Genomic DNA, 26,763 nt, shown 5'->3' on the forward strand with positions numbered 1-26,763 from the left:
AAGGAAGAGTTGGGAAAGCAACTGAGGAGTTGCAGAAATATAGTGTCAAATCATTGGCTGATGATGTTAGAGGTTTATGTGGTTGCTAATGCTACCGTTTCCCCGATAATAAGACCTATCCCGAAAATAAGCCCTCCCCTTACTGTGTAAGATTCCTCTAAAATAAGTCCTCCCCCGAAAATAAGCCCTATTGAGATTGCTACTGTAGTGAAGGTGCACTACACGCTACATTACGGTACCCTCTGTATGCACCGTCCCCCCCCCCTTCCCGGTGAAACGCACGCCGTGCTCCGAGCTGCATCCAATCAGAGCTGCAGCAGTGAGCGCATCATCCTGTTCTTCCCCAGTGATTTGCTTATTGAATAAAGGTACATTTTTTTGTTCACATTTACCTGTTTATTAAAATTGCTGTCAATGTTCATTAAAATAAGCCCTCCCCTGAAAATAAGCCCTCTGATGTTTTTCTGTCCAAAAAAAAATAAGACAGTGTCTTATTATCGGGGAAACACGGTAAGATACAATATGTCTCTACCTGAATCCATTCTGGACAAACTGTCAGAGCCATCCCCCTAATGTACAGTTATGAGCATAACAATCCACTGCTTCATTGGCTCTGCAGTGCTCACCAAATAAAGTGCTCCTAAGTTTTCAGCCTTTTTTTTCAGGCATTCAAGGCCCTCCACACAACTCCTACACCATGGGGAAAAATTTTATCACAAATATACATGGTCCAGCAAAACCAATTCCCACAATTGGCCATCTCACTTTGCACTCCTTGGGGACATCACGACACCATCAGTACATGGCTAGCATGCTTAATCATCCGTCTTCTGGAATTGTAGTTGGTCCATTTCTTGACTCTGGGCATCTTGACTTGTCCCCATCTCCTAGAGTGCTCTCCCTCCTCATCCCTGCATCCTGACCCCCTGGCTTCCTTCAGGCCCCAGCTAAAATCCACCTTCTATAAAGAAGCCTTTCCAAACCCCTCTAAATTCTAGTGCCTTCCCTCAGGTATCTCCTATTCACCCTGTATGGAGCTTGCTCGAACACAGTTGTTTGCATGCCCCCCCCCATTAGATCGTGAGCTTCTAGAGAATAGAGACTGCCTTTTACCTTTCTTTGTATTCCAGTGCTTATCACAGTTTACTGACTGACTGGTAATCAAGATTTTTTAATGTCATCATTGTATAAATTATTTTTCTTGAACTTTCTTCACTCTATACGAGTTTCATACAAGGCTTACCAGGTTTCTCTGAAATATCTTTTGTCACTTCTTACAGCATAATACTCCATTATATTCACATACCATAATTTGTTCGGTCATTCCCCAACTGATGGGTCCTCTATTAGTTCCCACTTCTATGGCACTACAAATATTTTTGAACAAACAGGTCCTTTTTCCTATCTCTCTGAGCATCTTCAGGATAGAGGCCTAGTCACAGAGCAACTGGATCAAAGGGCATATACACTTGAGTGATTTCAGGGAGGGGTGGGGAGGCAAGGGGATATTTCCCCCAAGAAAGTATCTAAAGGTTCAATGTGTTTTCATTTCCATTTCTCTAATATTAATTTGGGGCATTTTAATGTAATTGTTGATAGCTTGGATTTTTTCATATGAGAACTATTTATCCTTTGGGGAATGATTAGTTTACCTATACATTTGAGTCCATTCTTTATAAACCTTGGCTATCAAACTTTCATCAGAGAAACTTTTGGTAAAGATTTTCTTTCCAGCTATTTCCTGTCTAATTGTAACTGCATTTGTTCTGTTCGTGCAAAAACTTTTCAGTTTTATGTAATCAAAATTTTCCATTATATCTATCCTCTGTGATCCTCCCTCCAACTCTTTGCTTATCCATTCTTGCTCTTCTAAACTGCAAAAGATGCAACCTTTTATATTTGCATCCTGTATCCATTTGGGACCTATCTTGGTATCTGGTGTGAGATACTACTCTGAACGTAATTTCCAGTTTTTTGTGAATTGGGGAGTCCTTATCTAGTGGATGGAGTAATTAGGCTTATCAGACAGTGCAGTGGATAGAGATAGCACTGTGTCTGGTGTCAGAAGGATCCGAGTTCAAATCTAACCTGGCCTATCTGTGTACTGGGCAAGTTTCCTCAACTGTAAAATGGAGGAAATAATACCTCCCTCTCAGGGTAGCTGTGAGAATCAAACATGATATTTATAAAAAGCACTTAACACAGTGACTGACACATAGTAGGCATTATATAAATGCTTATTCCTTTCTCTTCCCCCTTATGTAGGTCACACACCCAATCTGTTCCAATAATTGACTTGTCTCTGTGTTTTACCAACACAAAAATCCAAATTATTTGGTATCCTGGGCAATCAAGATATTTGAACCGGGGCTGCTAGGTGGCGCAGTGAGTAAGAGCACTGACCCTGGAGTCGGGACCCAGGATCGGTTCCTGCCTCAGATACTTAACACCCACACAAAAACACTGGCCATGTAACCTTGGTCAAGTTACTTAACCCCAATGGCTTTAAAAAAAAAAAAGATATTTGAACCATTTCAATTGGCCCCAACTACTATGTTCCTTGAAGAAATGTCAAAATACCACACTTTCCCTTCTACCTTTGTTCTTTTGGGTTTATCAGTGTGAAAAATGACACTAGAATCAGAAAAAAAAAACAAACAAAAGAAAAAGCAAGGTCTAACTTAGAAGATCAGAGGAACTGACTTGAATCCTTCTGATACCTTTCTCTGCATCCAGGTGATAAATGCCCTAGGTCCCCAAGCATCCTCAGCTTTTCATAATCTTTCTGTAAAACCAATGGACTAATGCCTTTATTTCTGAATTTAAACGAACAAATCTACCGATTTATTTTAATAAGTTTATTTAATAAATTTTGTTACAATACGTATATTTAATAAATTTATTAAAATAAATCATAATTTTCCTATGATTTTTTTCAGCCAACCAAACTTTTGTGGGGGGTTGGGGGAAGAACAACCAAATGAATTTAATTATTTTTTACTTTTCAAAATGGTGCTTTCCAGGATCCCTAGCACCTTGACAACTATTTACAAAAATTCCAAAAGTAGGCACCACAAAATTAAATCAATATCCAAATTTGATCTATATATAGGATATTCAAAATATTCAAAAATTTGGATAATTTGAACCATCCTTGACTGCTATTATCCTTGTAAAAATAATGAAAAACCACCTCCCTGAGACCAGAAAATTTCCCAGGTTTCCCTTCAACATTTTGTCATTTTGATTTGACTATGACAAAGGTCATTGTAGAAGTTAGAAAAATAAAAAGCAGTGCGTGATAGGCCACAATCAGAGAAGTTTCTTGGAATTATTCTGGTGCCTCTCTTTCTGAAGATCAAGACACTTAATGCCCCGGGGTCCCTGGGATCCTCAGCCTTTCTCAATCTTTCCATGGAACCAATGGATGCCTTTACTTCTAAGTTTAAATGAACAAATTTATCAACTTATTTTAATAAAAAAGCTTCACAATAAAAATTTCCGTTTTAAAGGTAACAAATATTTTCTCATTAAAAGTTGTGAGGGGCGGCCAGGTAGCACAGCAAGTAAGAACACCGGCTCCAGTGTCAGGATGACCTGGGGATCAAATCTGGGCTCAGATACTTAGCACCACACCCAGAAATAACTGGCCATGTAACCTTGAGCAAGTTGCTTAACCCTGATTGCTTTAAAAAAATGAAATAAAATAAAAGTTGTGAATAATTTGAATACAGCAATTTAAGAAATAACATACTTTCATAGAGAGGCTGTGAGGCCACCTTGGTTTTGGATATGAAGAGTTCATACAAATGGAATAAAAATTACAATAAATGGAATTTTTTTGATAAATCAGTAATTTTTTTTTCATTTTTTTTTGAGTCAACCAAACTATTTCTTTATTTGGACAAAGTGGATTTCTCTAATTTTCTGCACAACTTTTTCGAAACGGTGCTTTTTGGGACCCCCCAAAAACCATGACAATTATCTACAAAAAATTCCAAAACGAAGTACCATAATATCAAAGCAAAATGCAAATTATTTTATATCTTGGTAAGTGAAAAAAACTTAGATCATTTTGACTGGATTCAACTTCCATGTTTCTTAAGGTAATGTTGATATACCATCTCCTGGACACCAGAAGAAATGCTGAGGGGCGGCTAGGTGGCACAGTGAATACAGCACTGGTCGTGGAGTCAGGAGGACCTGAGTTCAAATCTGACCTCAGACACAACAAAAAATTAGCTGTATGACCTTAGGCAAGTCACTTAATCCCAATTGCCCTACCTTTCCCCTCCAAAAAAAAGGCCAAAAAAAAATGCTGAAAACTCTTTAATGGCTGGAAAACAAAAGGAATTTTTTTCCTGTAGTTTCTTTTTTCAAACCAAATGCTGTAGTTGCCTTTTTTCTCGAGCAAAGACCTACATGGCTTCACTTGTTACTTTTGCCCAATAAGACTATATGCCTTGCACATAAAAGGATAACACCCAAAATGATGTTTCAAAAGTTTCACAACAAAACTCTTCCATTTTACAGTATAAATATTTTCTCATTAAAGTTTTTTAATAACTTGAATACAGCAATTTATGAAATCGATTGTACTTTTATAAAAACAAATGGAATAAAAATGACAAGAAATTGGATTTTAAAAAAGAAATCTATAACTTGAAAATACCAGCAGCAGCAAAGTAAAGCAGACAAGAAAAAATTCTCAATACACTCTAGTCCTGAACAATAAATGTTCAAAAAAAAAAGAATGTACTGCATGGGAAGGTGAAGGATAAAATGCAATTTCAACTTTGTGCACAGAGATGTGTATGTATGTGCACAGATATGCACAGAGATTGTAAACAAAAGCAACTGAACTAAGGCTTTTGAATTGGTTGTGTTTAACTGTTCATCATGAAAAAAAATATAAATAACAGTTAAACTACAAAGTTAAATGGAGAGAATTTACTCTTCTTTTTTAAGTAAACACAAAAAATAAAGTTACTGATCCTAAATAAAACTCATTTAGAAACTCAAACATTGTTCCCCTTTTATAGAAAGGGAAAGGTCATCACTTGTAACCATGTACATATAAAAATGATAACATTGAGGTAACTGGAGGAAAACTGAAAATCTTCCACAGCCAATGTTCTTAGTCTCAGTTGCCAAGCTGCCTTTCTGACCTTTGCATCCTCAGTTGTAAAAAAAATCTTTTCTGCCATAGCTAAACTCCTTGAAAAAGCCATCTATAGGAGATACCTATGCTTTCTCTCCTGACTCTCTAATTAATGCCTTATTATCTGGCTTTTAGCCTTATCATTTGACTGAAATTACCCTTTCCAAAGTTACCAATGGTCTCTTAGTTGTCGGCTCCAAGGGCCTTTTCTCAATCCTCATCCTCCTTGATCTCTCTGCAGCCTTTGACACTGGTGATCACCGTCTCTTCTTTCCTACTTTCTTCTCTCTCGATTTTCAGGACATCCCTCTCTCTCCTGGCTCCCCTCCTTCTTCTCTGACCGCTCTGTCTCCTTCACTGGATCCTCCTCTAGATCACACCCTTTAACCCATAGGTGTTGCTCAGGGCTCTGTTCTAGGACCTCTTATCTTCTCTCTCTATCCTGCTTCACTTGGTGATCTCATAGCACCCAAAGATTTAATTACCATCTCTAGACCGGTGATTCTCAAATCTACCTTTCCTGATCCAATTTATCTGCTGACCGCCAATCTCACATTTCCAACTTCCTTCCAGACATCTCAAACTGGATGTCCAATGGATATCTTGAACTCAAGAAATCCCCAAACCGGAATTCATTATTACTCATAAACCCTCCGCACTCCCATGATCCCCTCCCCACTGTAGAGGGCAACATCCTCCCAATCCACCAGCCTTGTAACCTAGAAGGTAACCTGGACTCCCCATTATCTCTCACCCCGCCTATGCAATCTGTATGTATTCCTGACCAAGGCCAAGCCCTCTACTTGTTTAAGAGATCCCCTTCCATTCTGGCTCCCTCTCTACTGACTCATTTCCTACTACCTATAAGCATGCCCCTCCCCAGGGCAGCTAAGTGGCTCAGCTGATAGAGCACCAGGCCTAGAGTCAGGAAGACTCATCTCCCTGAGTTCAAATCCAGCCTCAGATACTCACTAGCTGTGTGAGTAAATCCCTCCACCCTGTTTGCCTCAGTTTCCTCATCTGTAAAATGAGCAGTAAAAGGAAATGGCAGTATCTTTGTCAAGAGAAAACAATGGAACAATAACAAGTATGCCCATGTTTCCCTTATCCTGAAAAAAAACCCTTCACTTGATGCTTCTATCCATGCTATCGTTTTCTCTGTCCTTTGTGGCTAAACTAAACTCCCAGAAAAAGCTGTCTGTAACTCCATGCCTCCACTTTCTCTCTTCTCACTCTCTTCTTAACCCCTTAAAATCTGGCTTCCACGGTCCTCATTTCACCAACACTGCTCTGTGCAAAGTAACCCAGGATCTTTTCAGTCCTCATTCTCCTTGACTTTGCTGCAGCCTCTGACACTGCTGAACTCTCTCCTCGATCCCCTCTTCTCTCTCAGTTTCTCTCCCGGTTCTCATCCTATCTGACTGCTCCTTCTGTCTCTCTTGCTGATCTTCCTCCAGATCACACTGTCTAAACCCTCTGTTAATCATTTCCTATTTATCCTATCTACAGTTGGCTCTGCATGCGTGTGTATGCATATGTGTCTGCATGTTGCGTTGCTTTGCATGCATTGTTCTCCCATTAGATAGTAATTCCCTTGAGGGTAGCAACTGTCTTTTGCCTCTTTTTTGTATCCTCACTGCTTAGCACAGTACCTGCCATACACACTAAGAGCTTAATGAATGTTTACTGATTGACTGATTGATCAATTAATTCAGTTGAGGTAGTTTTAAGCATCACTATGAGGAAGGATTACCATTATTTACTATTATGGCCTATATTGTGAACTATATAAACTCTGGGGGACCTCATCCCAACTCAAACTCACACTGGTGAGAATGATCTCCATAGGGTAGCTAAGTACATTACCCCCTGATGGTTCTGGAGTCTTCTTTAATGCAATCAGCTTCAGCCCCAATTCTGGCGTCTCAGTACCAATTAATATCTCCACATTATCATCAATACCAATAATGAGCCCCATTATTAATTTAACCAATTCATATCAATTTGTTTTTACAAAGGGGTGTTTACTGAAAATAGAGAGCAACAACCAAAGATGAAGTACAAAAATGAACCCCCGAATGAGAGTCACACTTGCCCCCTACCATTTCAGTCCTGAGGGTCAGTGAGTTAAATTTAATAGGGCTGTTATGAAGCATCACCAATGAATGAGCTTTCTCCCTTGCTGAAAGACAGGTTGATCCATTAATGGACTGCAGAATCTCCCTCCTGGGCTATTCCTGCACTGCTCAGCTGCCAACAAACTCCAGTAAGGACTCTAGTTCTTGGACCTCCTGGGCACTCTCTTCCAACATCCTGAAACTCACAAAGCCTTATTTTAAGCCAATACTCCTTCACCTAAGAGAAGAAAAAACAGACACAAAAGAAACAGGAAAACAGCTATACTATGTGCTTGCTGATGAGATGGTACCAAAGGCTCTGTTCCAACCCGAGGCCCCTAGCAATCTGTAAGCCTTAGTTGAAGGTAGCCAGGGAAAAAGCTCTCTTCATCCACCTAAGCGCCTTTTGTATGCACACTCATATCTGGCTCCGTAGCCAACCCAAAGGCTTCACCAGACAGTAAGTGGACAGAAAAGTTACCCCATATATTCAACACAGTCCAAAGTAGAGAACTGGGCCCCACCATTCCACATCAGGAACCTCCAGAAGCTGACTCACCAAACACGTACTCCTGTGTCCTCCTTGTCAAGTTCCTGATTACATTCATAATTTTCATGGTCATATATTCTATCTTGTTTAGAGAATTAGATGTTTTATGAACTCTAAAATATACTTCAAATGTGTATTTAAAATATGAAAAAAACTCAACAGAGCATTAAGCAACACCATTTGCAATTTTGTGAGAATATCAAAGCTCTTAAAAGTAATAAGAAAACATTTTGAAATGGAAAAAATTAGAGAAAGTTGGTGAAATAGTCTACAAGAAATCACATGACCTCCATTGCCCACATAGCTGAAATTGATCTGAAACTAGGAAACTATCATTTCAGGTAGCATTTTGAATTATGACTTTTTTTATTACAAAGACCAGAGCAAAAAAAGTCCAATTTATACATTTAAAAATCTAATTCCATGCACATGTATTCATTTGCACACATATCCTACACATTTTAAATTCAGATGATAGAGGTGATTAAAACACATTTCTAACTAGAAATGACAAGGTTATCTCAATTATAAATAAAGCAAGATGTTATCAATGACAAATTTTTTAGTATTACAAAACCAACAATATAGTCCTTAAGAACCTTGGGCCTTTTGATTTTGCTGGGAATGAAGAACTCTCTCGAAGCCTTCTCTGTTTGCACCATTCCAGCATAAATGATATAACAGAAGTCTTCCAACTCTAATTTTCCATGTATCTGATCAATATTAAACTGGCTATAACAGACTTCTTAAACAAATGAGACATAGGTAGAAATTTTATGATCCCTACATACTACAGCCATAGTATTTATCTTCAAATACAGTAAAGAAAGACATTTGTGCAAATAAAGTCTATTTGTGAATAAATTATTAACTTGTGATTTTCTCAACTTAATTCATTTTGTATTGTATAAGACATTTATTTCCAAGGAGTATTATAAATGCTCAATCAGAAGTTCCCAAAGGAGGCAACACTACCCTCTAGGGCAGTAGTAGCCTCCAGTGCGATTGAGGGGTGTGAATAAAAATAAGGAAGGGGTGGTAGAAGCATAAGGAAAGAAAAGAAGAAAATTTTGAAAAACCAGTCATACATATTTCATCTGTTGTGTAACAGAGTTAAAACTGTAGTGATTACATTGTTTTCCAAATAAACACACAAAATTTAAGTTATAACCAATCAGTGGTCAAGTCTGCGGATGGGTCTTAACAAGCCAATGTTGGCAGGTGAGCATGTATGTAGCGCATTGTTGGAAAGTCCAGCATGCATCAGCAGGAATATGTTCATGTAATGACTTGTTTACAATACGATGCTATATGGTTACATGATGCAATATTGTGTCATCAAAATTTCAATGAAGGAAAAAACACAAATTTACAAATTATTATATTCAAGATACATATTTTTAAAATATTTTATATATTTTTAATTATGCAAATTTCAAAAAAAATTTAAAGAGTTAAAGAAAGTAGATTTCCAAGGAGTTGCTGAGTAATTTTTTTTTTTTAAAAGGAGGCGGTAGGCCAAATAAGTTTGGGAACCTCTGTTCTAGATGGAAAATAGGTCAAAGGCAGCCCAGGTTACCAGGACTCTTCACCATGGGTCAGAATCCCAGAATATCCTGCCCCCATTTGACACAAAAAGCCAATTACTAAATTACAAAAGGAAGACAATTGGTGTACATTAAAATTCTGTCAGCTTCAAGTCTTCATTTGATAAATACCAAATCTGTTCATTAGGGCAGCTAGGTGGCGATACAATGGATAGAATGCCAAGGCTGAAGTCAGGAAGACTCATCTTCCTGAATTGAAATCTGGCCTCAGACATTTCCTAGCTGTGTGACCCTGGGCAAGTCACTTCACCGTTTGCTTGTTTGCTTGTTCCTCATCTGTAAAATGGAATGGAGAAGGAAACGGCAAGCCACTCCAGCATCTTTGCCAAGAAAACCCCAAATGGGATCATGAAGAGTTGGACATGATTAAAAAGACTAAACAGCAGCAACAAAAATCTGTTCACTAGTTAAGCAATTCCCTAAATCTGAAACTAGATTAGGCTGCTAAATAACAGGGAATACCTGTCAATTTAAATCATTTCCCTGGGCAACAACTCACTTTTTATCCAAAATTCAATTTAAGATCATCCCATAAGGTTGTGATAAAACCTGGAAGTTAAACTCAAGTCAATAAACATTTATTGGCCACATGTTATTTACAATATACATTTCTAGGCAGTAGCAAAACAAAGATGAACCAAAGTCCTAGCTGCTGCCAACAAGGAGGGGGGTAGGATGGGGAGACATTTTTTGCTTTCAAGTAGGATTATATGAAAATGATTAAAGTTTTCCATTTTGATCTTCTATCTTAGAGTTAATCCAATCAAGTACCTCAGACAAAAGTATTTGTGTAGGGATCATTAAGGATAGGGCCTGGACTTGTGACTATGCCAGGCTGCCTCTCTTAAATTTACTCTAGTTTCACTCTCCATGAAAACCGAAACCACTGTCATCCAACAACTGTATATTAAACTCATTTTGTGTAAAAAGGTCTACTTCTGAGGCGGCTAGGTGGCACAGTGAATAGAGCACCAGCCCTGAAGTCAGGAGGACCTGAGTTCAATCCAGCCTCAGACACTTAACACACTTACTAGCCATGTGGCCTTGGGCAAGCCAACCCCAATTGCCCTCCAAAAAAGCAAAAAAAAAAGGTCTACTCATTTGAGCTGTCTTTTGGAATGGCATATGAACATACACACATACATCCATTTGTCATTGATATCCTTCTAATGTGAATGTTTTCTGTGTGGTCAATTATATACATACACAGTATGGGGTACAGACTTTAAGTTTTCAAATACATGAACAGAAATGGAGGTTTTATATCAGAAAAAGAAAGAAAGAAATGCTGTCCCAGACTTTTATTCTTTCATTCCATTTTCTCTACCCACAGTTGGCATGGGTAATTTACAATTAGCAATTTTGACAGATTTTCTCAATGCATGTTAAAATGGATCACGGTAGAGCTAGGATCTAGTACACATTTCCAAAACTTCCAAAAGAATCAAGCAGAAAAAAGGGCACTAACTTAACATTATTTAAAGATACCGTTTAACCAAACAGTAACATATTTTTACTCCTTGTTTCCATTCTAACATATCTAACATTTACGCTTCCTTGTGCCACAAAGTCATCAAATCTTACAGAAGTAGCAATCTACTATACTGTTAGTTTAGGACGCATGAAAATATTTAAGCTTGATCATCTATCCCCCAAGTAACAGCGAATCCAATTCTTATGATGCAAATAAATCATTCTTAAACCAGTAACTGCTGAAATAAATATACTATAATAGAAAACATCATCAAAAACACCAACACCAAGTTTCAACACTGAAAATCTACTAAGAGAAATACATTGGAGCCTTGTTCTACTGCTATCCTAGAGGACTATGCCACAGGCCCATCTTCCAGGACAAACTGCCTTTTGGTATATGCAGGCAAGTAAGTAAACCCCCTGGACTATGATGGGAAGCTCCCACTTCACACTGAATTCTGCCTTTCAACAAAGAATGTTTTATCGAGGTTCTAGTCTACTTTTTAAAGTAATAAATAATTATTAGGTCAATTATATGTAATAAGGTACTAGCCTAAACATCTTCAGGGTGAATAACATTTGTGGGGTTCCACTGAAGTGTACTCATGTGAAAAAATAAAAATACTTGTCAAAATATTGTAATAATTGGATCATAAAGGGAATGATATGATAAAAGAGTTAAGACATTGCATTTTAATGGCTATAATATTGGAACGCTGTCAAATTTCTGTAAAAAATGGCCTCCTAGCCATTTCTTACACAAATTCATAGGTTGCCCAAGTACTTCACAAGGGAGGCAGCGATTGGTTACTTCATCGAGCTGTCTTCAAGGTCAAATTTTTTGAAAAAGCAACTATTTGAAGTTACTTCAAATGATAAACTAAATACACTTTAAATCCTTCAGTCAGTCACCAGGAGACATACGTCCTGAAAAGCGCCAATTTGCTACTGGACAAATGTAAAGACTATCCTTTATTCTAAAGCCAAAACTCAATGATAAATGGCACGGCTACTCACCAACTGTTGAAAAAAATCAGAACCACTCCTGAATCAGCTCTTAGTACAACACTGTTTGACTTCACAGGTTTTATCCATTTAGAGAATGAAACCTGGACATCCTTTCTCCCCCCTTCACTCACCCAATCCTCTCCCCCAACAAACTCAAAACTCTTTGAAACACCCAGGCCAAAATTTTAAATCAAATTGCATATGTATTAAGAGGTAACAAGTGCAAATAATAAGAAGAACAAAATAAGATAAAGCACTTGGCATGGCTACCTCAAAATAACCAGCCAGAGTTTTCTATGGGGAAAAAGGCCAAAATGAGGCCAATGTTTGAGTTCTCTCTGCTGTTGCCTTGAAATTAGCCACCTCTAAATTAAAGACAATTCTTACTCTAAATCTATGAGAGCCTTCCAGCTATGACTTTCCTCATGCCCCACTGGCTGCATTGGCAACTCCAGGGCCCAGAAGCAGGTGCACAATGCATGAACATGAATATGCTCAAATGGTGGCCTTGAACACCATAACACAGCAAACTGCTGTCCTATAATTTAAATTACTTATGGAAATTGCTGCTGCTACGCAGCTGTATCGTGAAGCCAGGAAGGGTGTGACAACAAGTCTGAAAGGTACGATGTAAACCTGAGATTTTGGCAGTTGTATTAAAATATGCCTGATAATCAGTATTTCCCTAGTTCTCTACCTCACTCACTGTTTCATGTATCCTCTTTTCACTATGATATGAAATAAAATACGACTCAAGTAATAATACATTTTAAAAGATGATCAAGTTTTGTAAAATTAAATAGTATAAATAAATCACACATATTATTTTTTGACAACATGAAATAACTAAAAAATAGTGTGCAATAAAACATCGTGAGGCACATTTCAATCCTCACACATCACTGGCCTGACAGAAAACTAGGAAAATATTGGCAAAGTTCTAAGGAACACATCCATACATAGAGAAATTCCAAAAAGGTTTAAGACTCTAAGAGTCATCAATTACACAGGCACTTCCCATGTAAACAGTCTCCAGCACAACTGAAACTGTGTTGGCACCAACCTAGCAGACTAAAAGAATCGGAATAGAAACTTCTTTTTGCCGACTCTTTGTTCTGTGGAGGTATTTTACTTCCTAAAGACTGGAGAATTTGTGAAGCATAAAAATTATATTTGAGTGTAATTAAGAACTCAAATATAAAACTATTTGGAATTAGTAAAAATGGATTAATTTATCTGATATCTACCATTTTGTTGAGATTTCAAAATATGAAAGCCACATTTTCAATTTACCAATAATCTAGTTTTTCCAAAAAAATAATCAAGCATTATCGACTGACAGTATAAAGAATCTGAGTACATGAGAAACTGTCTTGTGAATCTCATTTTGAAAGGAGCTTAGTTACTTAAGCTTTGATTTGACTTCAATGTTAACTCTACAAGAAAAAAAAGACACTTTCTAGACAAAAACTTTTTGATTGGCCATTCTCATTCAGAAAGTTGAGGTGCTTAAAATGTGTACAAATAAATAAAACTGGAATTTTTCTGCATAATTGTTTCCAGTCATGTCAAGCTGCTGACAGTTGAGACGCCTTAGTAGTGGGCAGCTCCAGAAGAGCCTGAACTGTGACACCAACTTTCACCAGGCCTCTTTCTTCCAAAATGTGGTGTGGCAAGCAGAGTCTTTCCTGGAAAACAAAAAGGCAAGACATGACCTCTAGGCAGTGGCTTTTGAATAATAGCACAGTAGAACTCCACTAACTTGACAAGACAGTGGTATGAATCAGTGATTGACAGGTCTCATTAAGAGGATATTTTTTTAAGATGAAACGTAGACTTAGGTGAACAGTTTTGTCTAGTAGACATTATTAAGAGACTGACTTTAATACATCATGACCAAGGATAGATAAATGATGATCAATAAAACTTGATAAATGGGCACTGTGAAATGTTCTCTGAAATAACTTAAGTATTTCCTTTGCCAATCTTTGACTTTGAAATGTGAAACAAGAATGTACAAAAGGTAAATTTTAACCCAGGCCAACCCAGTCAAGAATGTCCCTTTGTCATTCAACATACTGAGAGTATTTTGTTAAATAAAATATTATTCCATTTTCCTGTTTTCAAATTAATTCTTTCAGTGAGAACAGCTAAGGAAGAATTCTATATTTTCTAAATAAACTGTGTGGCCTTAGTTTTAAAATGATAATGAAAGCATCAAAATAAAAATGACAAAGAAGGGTGATGTAAAGAGTAAAACAGTGGCTTAGAAAAAATACTCTATCAGTTCAGAAAAATAAGAAATGCAACTTTAAATATTATGACTCTTACATATAAACAAGTAATAAAGAGAAAAAACAAAAATCTTTTGCCACTACCCCTAGATTTTTAAATGTAACATATATGGGACATAATAGAAAAAAGTCTTTGAAGTTAAAAAATTAAGAATAATTCAAAAACTGGATAACAACATGGTTCAGTGGAATGCGTACTCAAACTGGAGTAAGAAGATCTGAGTAGAACAAATCCTAACTCTGTCAGTTATGCCCTCTGTGATTCTGGGCAAGCCATTCTCTGGGCCTCAGCTTCCCCACCTGTAAAATGAGGAGATTTCAGTCTCCCAAGTCCTCTCCAGCTCTAGAGCTATGATCCAATGACATCACGATAATAACTTATAATTTATATTTACATTTCTTTTCTTAGAAAAGAGGCCTCTTTCATATTCAATTCCACTGAAGATAAAATTCACCCAAGGCCCACATTTTCTGTAACCTTCAAATGAACAGAAAGCTCAGCTGACCCAAGTCCATTAGAGCCTGCTGCTCTAGGCATATGGGCAGGCCTTCTCACATTCAGTCAACTGCACCTAGGTTTATGAGAACAATTGGACAGTGTCACATTTTAATTATGCTTTAGACCCTGCTTTAATTAAGCAGGGTTCTGTTTTAAATCCTTTGCTAGTAAGGAAGACACTGTGAAAGGTGAGCAGAATCACTTTTTAATTGTACAGTTTGACTGTTCCAGACATTGTGAAAAGCTGCTACTCAAATTTTCAAGAAATTCGGAAAATAAACTAGATAATATATTAGATATGAATCTGAATCCCCAGCCCACAATGAAATGACCTGAGACCCAAGTGCTCATGGCTGCCCAGCCTATGAGAACAGCAGTCTCTTATCACCGGCTGATTGGCAGCCCAATAAGATTATCTGAAATGGCAGTCAAAATTCAATCTGGGAATCAAGGGAAGGTATCAACACATGAACCTTCAGGACTCAAAGAAGCTGTGATTTCCTAAGTGGGGTATACCTTTCAATGACACAGACCACAAGCACAATGAGCCTTAGCAGGACATCTTGAAAAGTTTCTGTGGTAGAAATAAATGTGCTACCTCATGGCCTCTCCTTGGAGGAGGAAGGAGCCACTCCAGATTTAGTAGGCTTAATCTTCATATATACAGTCCATGGCCAGCCCTTTCTAGTCTGGTAGAATGCCCTACCCAAGGGATTACCCAAGGGTAAATACCTTTGAGTACCATGAGGAGGACTTTAGTGAATGTGCATGAGAGGATTGTGGTGAGAACATTTAAAACAAATTATATTTACCTGTGAGACACCCAATTTTTTACAAGCATCAAGAAAGTTTTCTACATTTCTTCGACATTTTGCCATGCTTAGCTTAGGCTGTAAAGAGAAGAATTTCACGAGTCATCAAATTTTCATTAGCTAGAAGTCATCATGAACTTTATATAATAGAAAAAAGCCTGATTAGAAACCAAATATATTAAAGTGTATTATTCAGAGCAATAGATTTCTAAATTTACAACTGACTTGATAAAACTCACTCTGTAAATAACTTACCACTGCTGGTGATGGTACATGAATACTAGCTACAGAGCGTGGCCTTATGTGGTTGGCTAAATGGCAAAGGACCACTCCATCCATTAATGCTGCTCCGATATCATCAGGCAAAATTACTTTTAATCTCGATTCAAGATTCTAGTTTAAAAAAAAAAGAGGATATGAGTTGTAAATAGTTCATATCTTTAAAAACAACTGGTATGCTCATTCCAAAATTTTCTTTGAAAGTAAAATTAACCTCATTTTCCCAATCAATAATTGAAATCTGACTCCATTTCTGCACAGCAAACCAAAACTACAATTTAACTTACATTACGAAGTTGTCGTATTTGTTCCCTTTCCTCCCTTAAATGTTCCATCTTTCTTCTCATTGTAAATCCAGGATCTGCTGTCCCATATTCCTGGCGAGATGAACGGCTGAAAGCTATGAAAACCAGACATTTGCTCGCTTTTAACATAGGCAGTGAAAATGGTCAAGCAGAAAAAAAAAAAAAACCAACCCAACACTGGTGAAAGAGAATCTGTGCAAAATTAAGTGACACGTGAGTTTCACTTTCCTTACCACTATATCAAGACATATTAAAACACATTAACACGACAAAGTAAAAACTTACTCATCTGCATAAGTAAAAACAATATGACTAGACCAAGCATGCAAGTGTTTTTGGATCCCTGTATGTGTTCTGATCTGAAAATAAGTTGTTAAAGAGTTTTACTACCTGGCTTTAAAAAATGATGACTGAATATAATTCAGACTTTCGTTCTTCTTGAAGGTCACTATGCTTATTCAGGAAGGAGGACTGTGATTCAATACCTTGCCAAGGCACCTGGATGCATTTTCTTTGGGACTTGCCAGATGCAAAAAGCTCTCTTTTCGAAAGTCAACATAATGGCATGCTATAATTTTAAACAATCTTGGGGCTGCTGGAAGGAATGCTTGTTTTAAGAGCAGTTCCAGTAGGATAGAAATAAGACTCCAGTATCTCAAAGACAAAAAATTCAAGTGTTTGGGAGCTTGGCGGTGAAAAGTTCGAAGAAAGAAATGGAGAACAGGAATTGGAAAGACAAAGTTAAGAGAAAATTCTTCTTTAGGAGGGGAGAAAGAAATTACATGTAGCCAATAGCTATGGACTAAGTGCCATGAGTTTACATATAACCTCGGAGACATTGAATTTAGAGAACAGATTTTACCTGATCTAGGCTTCAAGCCAAATGGACCGTGTGAATAACTGTCAGTTCTGTCATAATCCTACAAATGAGAACAAACCGATGTAACCTATTGGCTTTCACAATGACCAAGCACCCTTCTTTTGATGTGCTCATTCTCCCCCCCGAAATAATTCCCCTCTACATAGGAGAGATTTGTGTTTCAAATAAAGTGGACAAAGCATCTAACAATCATTATTTTCTGACTGGCTAGACACTTAAGTCTTTGTCTATGTCTTACCATACACAACGCGAAAAAAAGGGCAGAAACAATAATCATGAAAAGACAGGAAATAAATAGATAGGATTTGAGGGGATAAGGGGGTGATTAAAGTCTCAGAAAAATCAAGTCAGCTCTGCATTGAGGCTCAACAATTCAATAGAAAAATTAATTGGTCAGCAACATTTATTGATGACCTACTAGATGAAGAATTTATAATAGGGTGGCAGATTATACTCAATAAATCCTTCAACTCTCACTAGTAGGTTCTGAAAGGCAAATGTCTATCTTATTTCTCAATACATATTTACCAAATGATTTCCCTAGTCGCATTTAAAATCCTTAGTAAAATATTAAGACATAAAGGAAGTAAGCAAATATAACAGAAAGAAAGTCTGCCTCTTTTAAGTAAAAAAAAATGCTCTCTCAGGCCCACACATTTAAGTATTATATTATACTCAGCTACTGAAACAACATGAATAAACGTACCATCAGCCAGTGCATGTGGACCCATCCCTCAAGAAAGAGGAGCATTCTGGTCAAGCCCTGACCACTATAGATAACTGCAGAAGCAGAAAAAGATTCTAGACTTTGAGCTGGGAAGGAGCTCAGAGATGCCCCAGCCCCAAACCTCTCACTGTATAGCACAGTATACTGAAGCACAAAATAAGAAGGTGACCTGGCCAAGGTCACAGAGAGATCAGCTGAGCAGGGACTTAAATCCAGGCCCTGACTTGAAGACCAGTGTTCTTCTCTCCATGCCATGCTACCTCCCGATCATCTGCTTAACTCTGTCCATCTGGTCAGGCACAGCTTTACAATGCTAAAACACGCCCAAGTGGGATGGAACTGTCAGAATGTGAATTTCTCACAAATTTTAACAGCTGTCCTTCAAATTCATTGTGTATTTTCAAACAATGGAGAGGTGGGAAAAGTCATCCAGAGGGTACATTAGTTTTTCTAGGAAATATGTATACAAGATCTTTCTCAATAATAATGCATGGAGGGACAGCTAGGTGGCACAGTAAGTAAAGCGCTGACCCCAGAGTCAGGAAGACCCAAGTTCGGTTCTGGCCTCAGACACTTAACACCCACACAAAAACTAGCCGTGTAACCTTGGGCAGGTTACTTAACCCCAATTGTCCTCCCAAAAAAATAATAATACATGGATATCAAACTCAAAGACTGACCTTAGTAAAAGAGAATGTGCACACAAAAGGCAATGCTGTTAACTTTTAATGTATTTGCCAAACAGAATGTGTATTACTTCCCATGGACAAAAAAAACCCAGTGTTAGCCAATAACATTGTACAAAACATGAGAATGGAGTGAAGATGGCAAGAGGAGGACAAGCCCTGCACACACACATATGCACAGCTGCACACGTACACGCACGCATGAAAAAACCAAACATGTACCTCAGATGATACTGGAGACTGTGGGGACACATTAGCATTATCACTGTCTTGCTAAAATAAGAGACAAAAATATGAAACAGAAGAAATTAAAACATGTGAATGATGATCTAGGGAGACAAACAAGAAACTCAAAATGCTTTAGTCAACTAAGTATGACACTAAACTTTCTCATCTAGTACTGCTTATATGTGGGGGACCATTTATAACAGCCACATATGAAAATTCTTTAAAATGTGCCTTTGCTAGGATTACTTCCTGATGAGAATCGACAATGAAACATTCCACTCCTCCGGAGACGTTTGTGGCAGGCCCTCTAATAACCAGAGCTTGCACAGAGATGATTACCCAGCAAGAACTTGTCTAAAATGATGTCAAGTTCCCTCCATTCTGGCTCAGTCCTATACCAAGGCAATTCAGCACTGAGCTGAACTTTGATGCTCACGAAGAACACAAGGCCTGGTCTGCAGCTAAAACCCTCAGTCTTAAAGTCTGTCAAACATATGGAATCCTGCATCCCAGTGAGGCCTCATCCCCCACAGGCAACTCAGGTCCATTCTTCCCCCCAGTCATGACTGGCTGCTCAGTGCAACATCACCCATTATCTGTCCTGCTAAAAATTTCCCAGAGAAGTCACAGGTAGAAACAGGGTGCCAAGGCCGGAGAAAGAGAAATGAGACTTCTGGGCCAGTTCCTGACTTCACCCATCTCTGGTCAGACTTCCTAAACACAAAAGAGTTTGGGGCAGCAACGTCAGCATTCCCTGTCACACGGACCATCTGTTTGTGTCCCTCCCTCCCACCCCCAGTCACCACTTATGAATATAAACTATTGATTATATGAGTTTATTCACAAGTCTGTCTGTGGTTTTGATTACCTTGCAGTTCTAGCCAATGAGAATGCTGGGAATGGTCCAACTTAAGATTTGTCAATTCCTGGGGATTTATAAATAAACTTATCTTTGATTTATCAATGAGAACCTGAGATTTAAATTGTGGTTTATCAGACTAACACAAAGGAAGATAAGGCCAAAATTCACGATGAATATATAAAGGTAACAAAAAACAAATGTTGATAAAACTACTGACAATATAATGATGGCTCTCCAGTTTGGGGCTAACAAATAAATAGAAGTTACCTAATAAAATAATCAGAGTGCTACCGATGGAAAGATTTGTTATCAACTAGAAAATCACAGACACAGTACAGTACAGTGTCTCCAGAACCAGCCTGGGTTCAAGTGTAGCCAACACACTAGCTGTGTGCCCATGGGAAAAGCACTTCACCTTTCAGTGAAGGCGACTCTGTAAGACTCAACATCAGGGGTTCTTGACCTTTCTGATATCACGAACCCCTTAGGCTATCTGCTGAAGTCCATGTACCTCTGCTCAGAATAATGGGTTTTCAAAATGTTCACAAGTGAAGGAAATGCTGAATTGAAAATTAAAATGTAATTTTTTCCATCCAAGTATAAGGACCCCCCTGAAATCTATCCACAGACACCTTAAGGAATCTCAGGTTAAGAACCCCAGCACTAAGTCATGGACAGTTGCCAAAGATGAAGGAAGTTGTCATACCAGGACTTTTCCATATCACAAGTTCTTCCCCACAAAAAAAAAGTGGGGAGGGGAGAGGAAGAGACAGGAAGACAAAATAATTCCAATAACTGCTAATTGTCTTCTTACCTCATCATGGTCATTTCCACTTGAATTCTTCCTTGAGGATTTATACTGCAAAGCATTTGAAAAGCAAAAATGATTTTTTTCTTCTGCCATAGCATTCAATTCAATTCAAATTCAATCAAATGTGAAGATTAAAGTACTCCAGAACCCTTCTTACCTTTTCTGGGCTACTGAATTTTGTGGCCGATAGATTTATTTATAGTTTGATGCTTCCAAAAATTCAACCAGCCAGAAATGTGGTGGGTTATAAAAGTAGCTGTAACTCTGAAGCCAATTTTGCAATGGCTACACCCATCTCCTAAACCAACCCAATGCTTCCTTTGATGCCAGTGGTATCATCATTCTCCATCACCCATGCTCAAGACCACACACTCATCTACAACTCTTCTCTTTCCTTTATCCCTTAGGTCCAATTGGCAAGTCTAGACTTGCCAATTCTTCTGTGAACTATCTCTCAGATCTGGATCTTCCTCTTCATTCCCATTGCCATGACCATTACATCAGGGCTAAGCCATGGTAACACCCTTCTCTTAAGTGGTCTCTCCCACTACCAGTTCATTCAGCAGATCACTGGCAGATCCTAGAGAGCCAGAATGGCATAACAGGCATAAACTAGGGTCACACCCTATACTAGACATTTACAGTGGTTATAAATAAATCACTTGATTTCTGTGAGCCTCAGTTTCCTCATCTGTAAAAATATGGATCACAACACCTGCAACATCAACCTCATGGGGTAGTTGTGAGGCTCAAAAACAATAATACAAACCTTAAAGCACAATAGAAGCTTTATCTTTTCTTTCTAGAGAAACAGATTCCTTCATTATTATCCACACGGTTCATATTCTTCCCTGTGAGCTTTCTGCTCAAGTTGTTGCATCTGCTTTCCAAGTCCATGCACCAATTGTGCCAAACTTGCTGTTCCCACGTGCCCCTGCCAATGCTGCTCTCCCCCTTCCTTCTCTATGGGCTGTCCCCTACCACTGAGCATTGTTCTCTTTGTTTCATCCTCCTTCATCTTGTTTCCCCAAGAAGACCAAGGTCCTAGAAGGCAGCAACAGTTACTCCACCACCAACTAGCAGAGTCCACGACAAATTAATAGCAAGTAGGAGTGCTCAAGATATTTAGAAAAACAAACTATTGTCAGCTACCTAGAAAAGCACTCCGGAAGAAGCCATTTACAAAAACAATTTGGCTACATGAATTAAAGTAATTGGACTCTTTTGGTGGATAAAAGCATAGATGAGGAGAGCCAAAGGGACCAAAAAGATTCTCAAACTAAAGCCTTCTCTCCAGAAGCTAGGAATGGCGTCCATATGCTAATCACCACCAAGGCTTCCAATTTCCTAAGAGGCACAGGCCTAAAATTCTGGCCTTTTGTTGCTGCTGTTCTCGTTAATACACACCTCTGGACATGAAAATAAACAGGTAAACATTGGCTGGATTTGCATCATAAAGTGACCATGTGGTGCTCAGATCCTTTCATTTCAGGTTCAAAATAAAAGTTCAGAAGGAAAAAGATTTGGTTCCTTTAATAAAAGTTTTTAGTAAGAGACTTCAAAGGTATAACTCAGAGCAGACACGGGTTTATAAAATGTAAAGATGTATTCAATAACTTTTCATGCTAGCTACTGATGAGGAAGGAAGACGGGAACTGAGGGGAGGCAGAGGAATAATAACCCAGCTGGAAAGGCCCACATGATGAGCAGATTAGCAACTTCTTGACAGAGAAAAAAATCAGATAGTGATCAGTATGGGACTGTGTAGCAGCAAGCACCCCAAGCGCATCCTCAGGGTTTGCAGCTACCACAGGTTCTTGGATCTGCTTTGTTAAAGGAAAGCAACTCAAAATGGGTTAACAAGCTTACTTTAATCAGTCAGACATATATCGTTTACCTTGTTCAGGGGAAAAAGGTCAGCACCCCAAACTTCAAAATATACAGACAGAATTATCAAGACATTAACAGATCAAGTAGATAGCTTTCCAAACTGTCCAACCATTACATCCATACCCAGTCAACATCTGGGTTTCCACATCTGGGTTTTTCAAAGCCGGGGGACTCTCAACAACGGCTTCCCATAATTCAGATCAAATCACAGAACACTTCTCAAAGTGAGTCCCAAAACAAAGCTACACATCAGGGCTTATATAGCCTTATCCTGGCTCAGAGAATGTAACAACCATATTGATAACTCAACCAGAGGAAGATTAGAATGAAAAAGAAAGATAAGGTTCTAATTGATTAGCCAAAGGGAGAGGCAGCCCCCATTCATGAATCCCTATGTATGCATGCAAGTCTAATCTTCTTCCTGACTTTGAGTATATTTGTGCAAGTGTGCCCCAGGTAGGGTGGGGGAGTGCAGTGAACCAGGATGCTCTATTATTCCTTTTCTTACTATGCTATTTCATTAAATGCCTTTGTTTTGAAAACTGTCCTCTGGATGACTAGGGGAAAAATGGAATATGTGTGGGAGTTCACTAGCCATAGAACTGGCTGGGGGCATACTCACAGACTACCACGAGCTTGGGGGAACCATTCTGAGGGTCCCATAGGTGAGGGGGCATATCCTAGGTGTTATTACAGCATTCTGCCAATTAGAGACATAAATGGCTATGCATCAGGTGACTAGAAAACTCAGTTAAGTGAAGGAAAAGCCACACAGTACAATGGAAAACACTGGATTTTTAGTCAGAGTTCCTCTGTTCAAAAACCACCTCTGTCATTTACGAGCTGTGTGACCTCAGGCTTTCAGGGCTTCAGATTCATCATCTTTCAATGGCATAGGAAGGTATTATACTAGATGACCAGCTGAGGTACTTTCCAGCTTTTAAACTATGATCCTATGAATAAAGAGACCATTCACCTAACATTCCAGCAACTATTATGCTAATTATAAAACCATTATACATTCAAGCTAATAAATACTGCATGCCTAGTCTGAATTATTTTATATACTTTAAAGTAATAAAAGGCTCTAAAATACTCTCATCATAATGAGATCAAGGCTAATGTTTAAAAATCTAAATCAGACATTTCCATAATTCAGCTTGGTTCACTCCCTCCATCTGGTGTGAAGTGTAAGGTTTCTGTTTTGTTGGTTGACAAACTAGACAGATAGTCAGGTCTACAGGTCACTTAAGCCCACGTTAAGGTAACAAGAAAGGCAGTAAATCTGACGTATACTATTTTACAGACCCAGTGTGCTTCAGTATATTAAGCAACAACCAATCCAAAAAACGTAAGCTTCCTTCCAGAAGAATGTAAGCAGCTGAGGAAAGGGCATAGTGTTTGTAAATTTTTTGTGCCATTTTTGTTTGGTTGGAGTTTTTTTTTTATTTTTCAATCTTTTTTTAACTTTTTTTTTAGTTCCGAATTCTCTCCCTCCCTCCCTCCACCCCTCCCCCACCCACTGAGAATGAAAGAAATATTATACCCATTATACATGAGAAGTTGCACAAAACATACTTCCCCACCAGTCAGGCTATACCAAAAACGGCAAGAAAAATAAAAGAAGCTTAATAAAAAGGATGTGGAGAAGGATAAGAGCCCATACTACCAGGGGCAGTCAAGAAAAGGCTTCACTGACAAATGCTGGCTGCCCTGAACTGCACTGTTGTAAATCAACATCATTCTGATAAAAAAAGAAATGCGTCTCCACGTTTCCATTGCACAATAGTTTATGTAACAGAGATGGGAAGGAATCAGCATCTTGAGCCATGTGGATAACCTGACCAATACCTAACAAAGAGGTCACAAGATCAAAGAGTTAGAGTTACAAGTATTCCTCACAGCCACCTAGTCCAACCCTCTCATTTCAGAGATCAGGAAATAAAGGCTCAGAAAAATGACTTTCCTCAAATCACAGCACACCAAGGAGCAGGTCAAATTTGAACTCAGATCCTCTGATGCCAAATTTAACACTCTTCACTTGCACCACAATGCTAACCAGCCTTCAAACTGCCTCAGAAAGACTGCTCTAATGTTCTGTTACACACACATACACAATCAGCCATCAGACTGACTAGAACTCCTGATCATCACCAAGAAGCAAACATTATTAGCAAAATGGACTTGCAAGTTCAACTGGTATCTTATTTTAAATAACATCAAATACTTTCCTGATTACATTGTTGGGGAAAGGGCATTCACTCTTTGAACACCTTCATACTTGAAGCTGGATCAGTTTGTTCTGACCACTTAATGCACCGCAGCACAATCAGACTCAACATTCCTGGGAAAGACTGAGGGGCCACCCCAAACCATGTAAAGTAGTTCCAGGAGGGCCAGTTTCCTCATCTCATCTAGCACTATTTGATGGTGATTTCATTGCTTCCAAGACTCCTCTGGAAAAAGTCTATCTAATACTTGCTCACAACAGTGGCAAATTCAATATATTGCTGAAAATTCCCTTAGAAGTATAACTTTTATTAATGCTTTCTTAGAGATGGGAAAGCCATAAACCCTAGTAGCCTAGCAGGATATATTTTGGTCAGGCAGAAAGAAGCTTCCAGATAAATCTCATCAAGTTACAGAAACAAATTAGCTCCTAAAGAGTTGCTGAGGGATGCTTCCACTTACATCCCAATTCTCTCTTTAGAGCATCGAAACTCACTGTTTAATGAAAAACAAGTTCAGATGAAGTCCAACAACAGATCCTGTGAAAAAGTCTTCTCAATTCTCAGGAGACAGAAGAAAGAGAACGTATACCTTTTTCTTTTCTTTGAAAGAAAAGTACTGGATAACTACAAGATGTTTTAACTATGAAAAAAGTATCAGTTCTGAATAATAGTTCTGAATTACTTTAGTATAAAGCCTGAGAATTACAGGGTCTCTTTGAAATGTGCTTACAGTGCCATCTTGTGATCTGTAAGGAATACTACAAATCCCTCCACTAACGAACAAATTTATTTATTTATTTGTTTGTTTGTTTGTTTGTTTTTTGGAGGGCACTTGGGGTTAAGTGACTTGCCCACGGTCACACAGCTAGGGTTTTGTGTTAAGTGTCTGAGGCGAGATCCGAACCTAGGTCCTCCTGACTCCAGGGCCGGTGCTCTATTCCCTGTGCCACCTAGCTGCCCCTAACCAACAAATTTAAACACATTAAAACCCCACTAAGTTTGGAATCCATTCACTGGGAATTTGTGATAATTTGACATAAACTGAACATAAACAAAGCCAGATATAATCCTACAAGACAAAAAAAATAAGTCTTTAAAGGAAAAGAAGACTTTCAAGCATTTCTGATTAAAAGACAAGAGCTGAGTAGGAACTTTGAATGCCAAGAAAAAGCTAAAAAGGTTAATTTAACTGAAGAACTGTAACGGATTGTATGGTATTGTAGTGTTAATATTGGGAGAGGGAGGTGGCACAGTGAATAGAGCACCGGCCCTGGAATCAGAAGGACCTGAGTTCAAATCAAGCCTCAGACACTTGACATACTTATTAGCTGTGTGACCTTGTGCAAGATTTAACCCCAATTGTCTTGTCTTCCCCGCCTCCAAAAAAATTTTTTTTAATTAACAGACAACAAGTATTCCAATATAGACAAAGTGTAGCATGGAAGGGAATAATGTATAGAATGGCACAAGATAGGGCCATGTTTGAAGGGCTTTAAAAGTCAAAAAGAGAATTTTGAGGGCAGCTCTCTCTCCCTCACTCACTTCCTCTCTCCCTCCCTCCCTCCTTCCCTTCTTTCCCTCCCACTATTCCTCCCTCCCTCCATCCCCCTCTAAGTCTTCCTGTCCCCATTATCTCTTGGTTCTCCTCCTAAATACCAGTTTCCTTAGCTGGATCATCAATCAGATCACATCCCCTAATGGTAGGTGTACCCCCAGATTATGTCCAAACCCTCTTCTTTTCTCTCTAAACACTTTTTCTTCATGATCTCTTTAGTCCCCACATGTTTAATTATCATCCCCATGCAGATGACTCCAAGATACAGTCCCAGCCCTATCACCTCTCCTAAATACTAAGCCTCCATCACTAACTCTTGGCCCTTCTTAAATGAATGATCCAGATGTATCTCAAAGCCAAGTCCAAAACAAAGTTCATCACCCTTTCTCTAAGTCACCTCAATTCCCTCCAAACCTCCATGTTACCATGTAGGGCACTACCAGGTTAACAGCCTCAGTTCTTTCTTCTCCCTCATTCCACATAGCTAATCATTTGCCAAACAGGGTCATTTCCTCCTCCCCTCTCACCCAGACAACTGAAGAAGGCTCCCAATTAGTTTTTGTGCCTCCAATTTCTCCCCTCTCCAATCCATCCTCCACATAGCGTCAGTTATTTTTCTAAAACACAGATCTGACCAAGTAATTCCCCTGCTCCCCAATGGATCTATCTTCAAAAAAAACAACTCCATTATTATACCCCAGTCTTCTTTGCTTTTGTGGATAAACTCCTTGAGAAGACCATCTGTAATGGGTGTGTCTACCTACTATCAACTCATGTTCTTCACT

General features: G+C 38.6%; 1 protein-coding gene across 1 annotated transcript in view; it reads right to left on the reverse strand.

Annotated features, from left to right (window-relative positions):
• Positions 1–8,197: 8,197 nt before the first annotated feature.
• The window catches only part of LRCH2 (leucine rich repeats and calponin homology domain containing 2), a 90,038-nt gene continuing 71,472 nt past the window's right edge, over positions 8,198–26,763 (reverse strand). Inside the window, exons 16-22 of the mRNA XM_069065210.1 lie at positions 20,306–20,350; positions 18,624–18,674; positions 16,971–17,028; positions 16,091–16,203; positions 15,780–15,917; positions 15,525–15,602; positions 8,198–13,607 (exon numbers count right to left, since the gene is read on the reverse strand). Coding sequence (XP_068921311.1) covers positions 13,488–13,607; positions 15,525–15,602; positions 15,780–15,917; positions 16,091–16,203; positions 16,971–17,028; positions 18,624–18,674; positions 20,306–20,350 — 603 coding nt within the window. The 3' untranslated portion in view covers positions 8,198–13,487. The remainder of the gene's footprint in view (positions 13,608–15,524; positions 15,603–15,779; positions 15,918–16,090; positions 16,204–16,970; positions 17,029–18,623; positions 18,675–20,305; positions 20,351–26,763) is intronic.

Source organism: Petaurus breviceps, unplaced genomic scaffold (genome assembly GCF_028583685.1).
Source record: "Petaurus breviceps papuanus isolate PSGF00001 unplaced genomic scaffold, PetGlider_PUasm1.0 90681, whole genome shotgun sequence".
In the NCBI taxonomy this organism is placed as follows: Eukaryota; Metazoa; Chordata; class Mammalia; order Diprotodontia; family Petauridae; genus Petaurus; species Petaurus breviceps.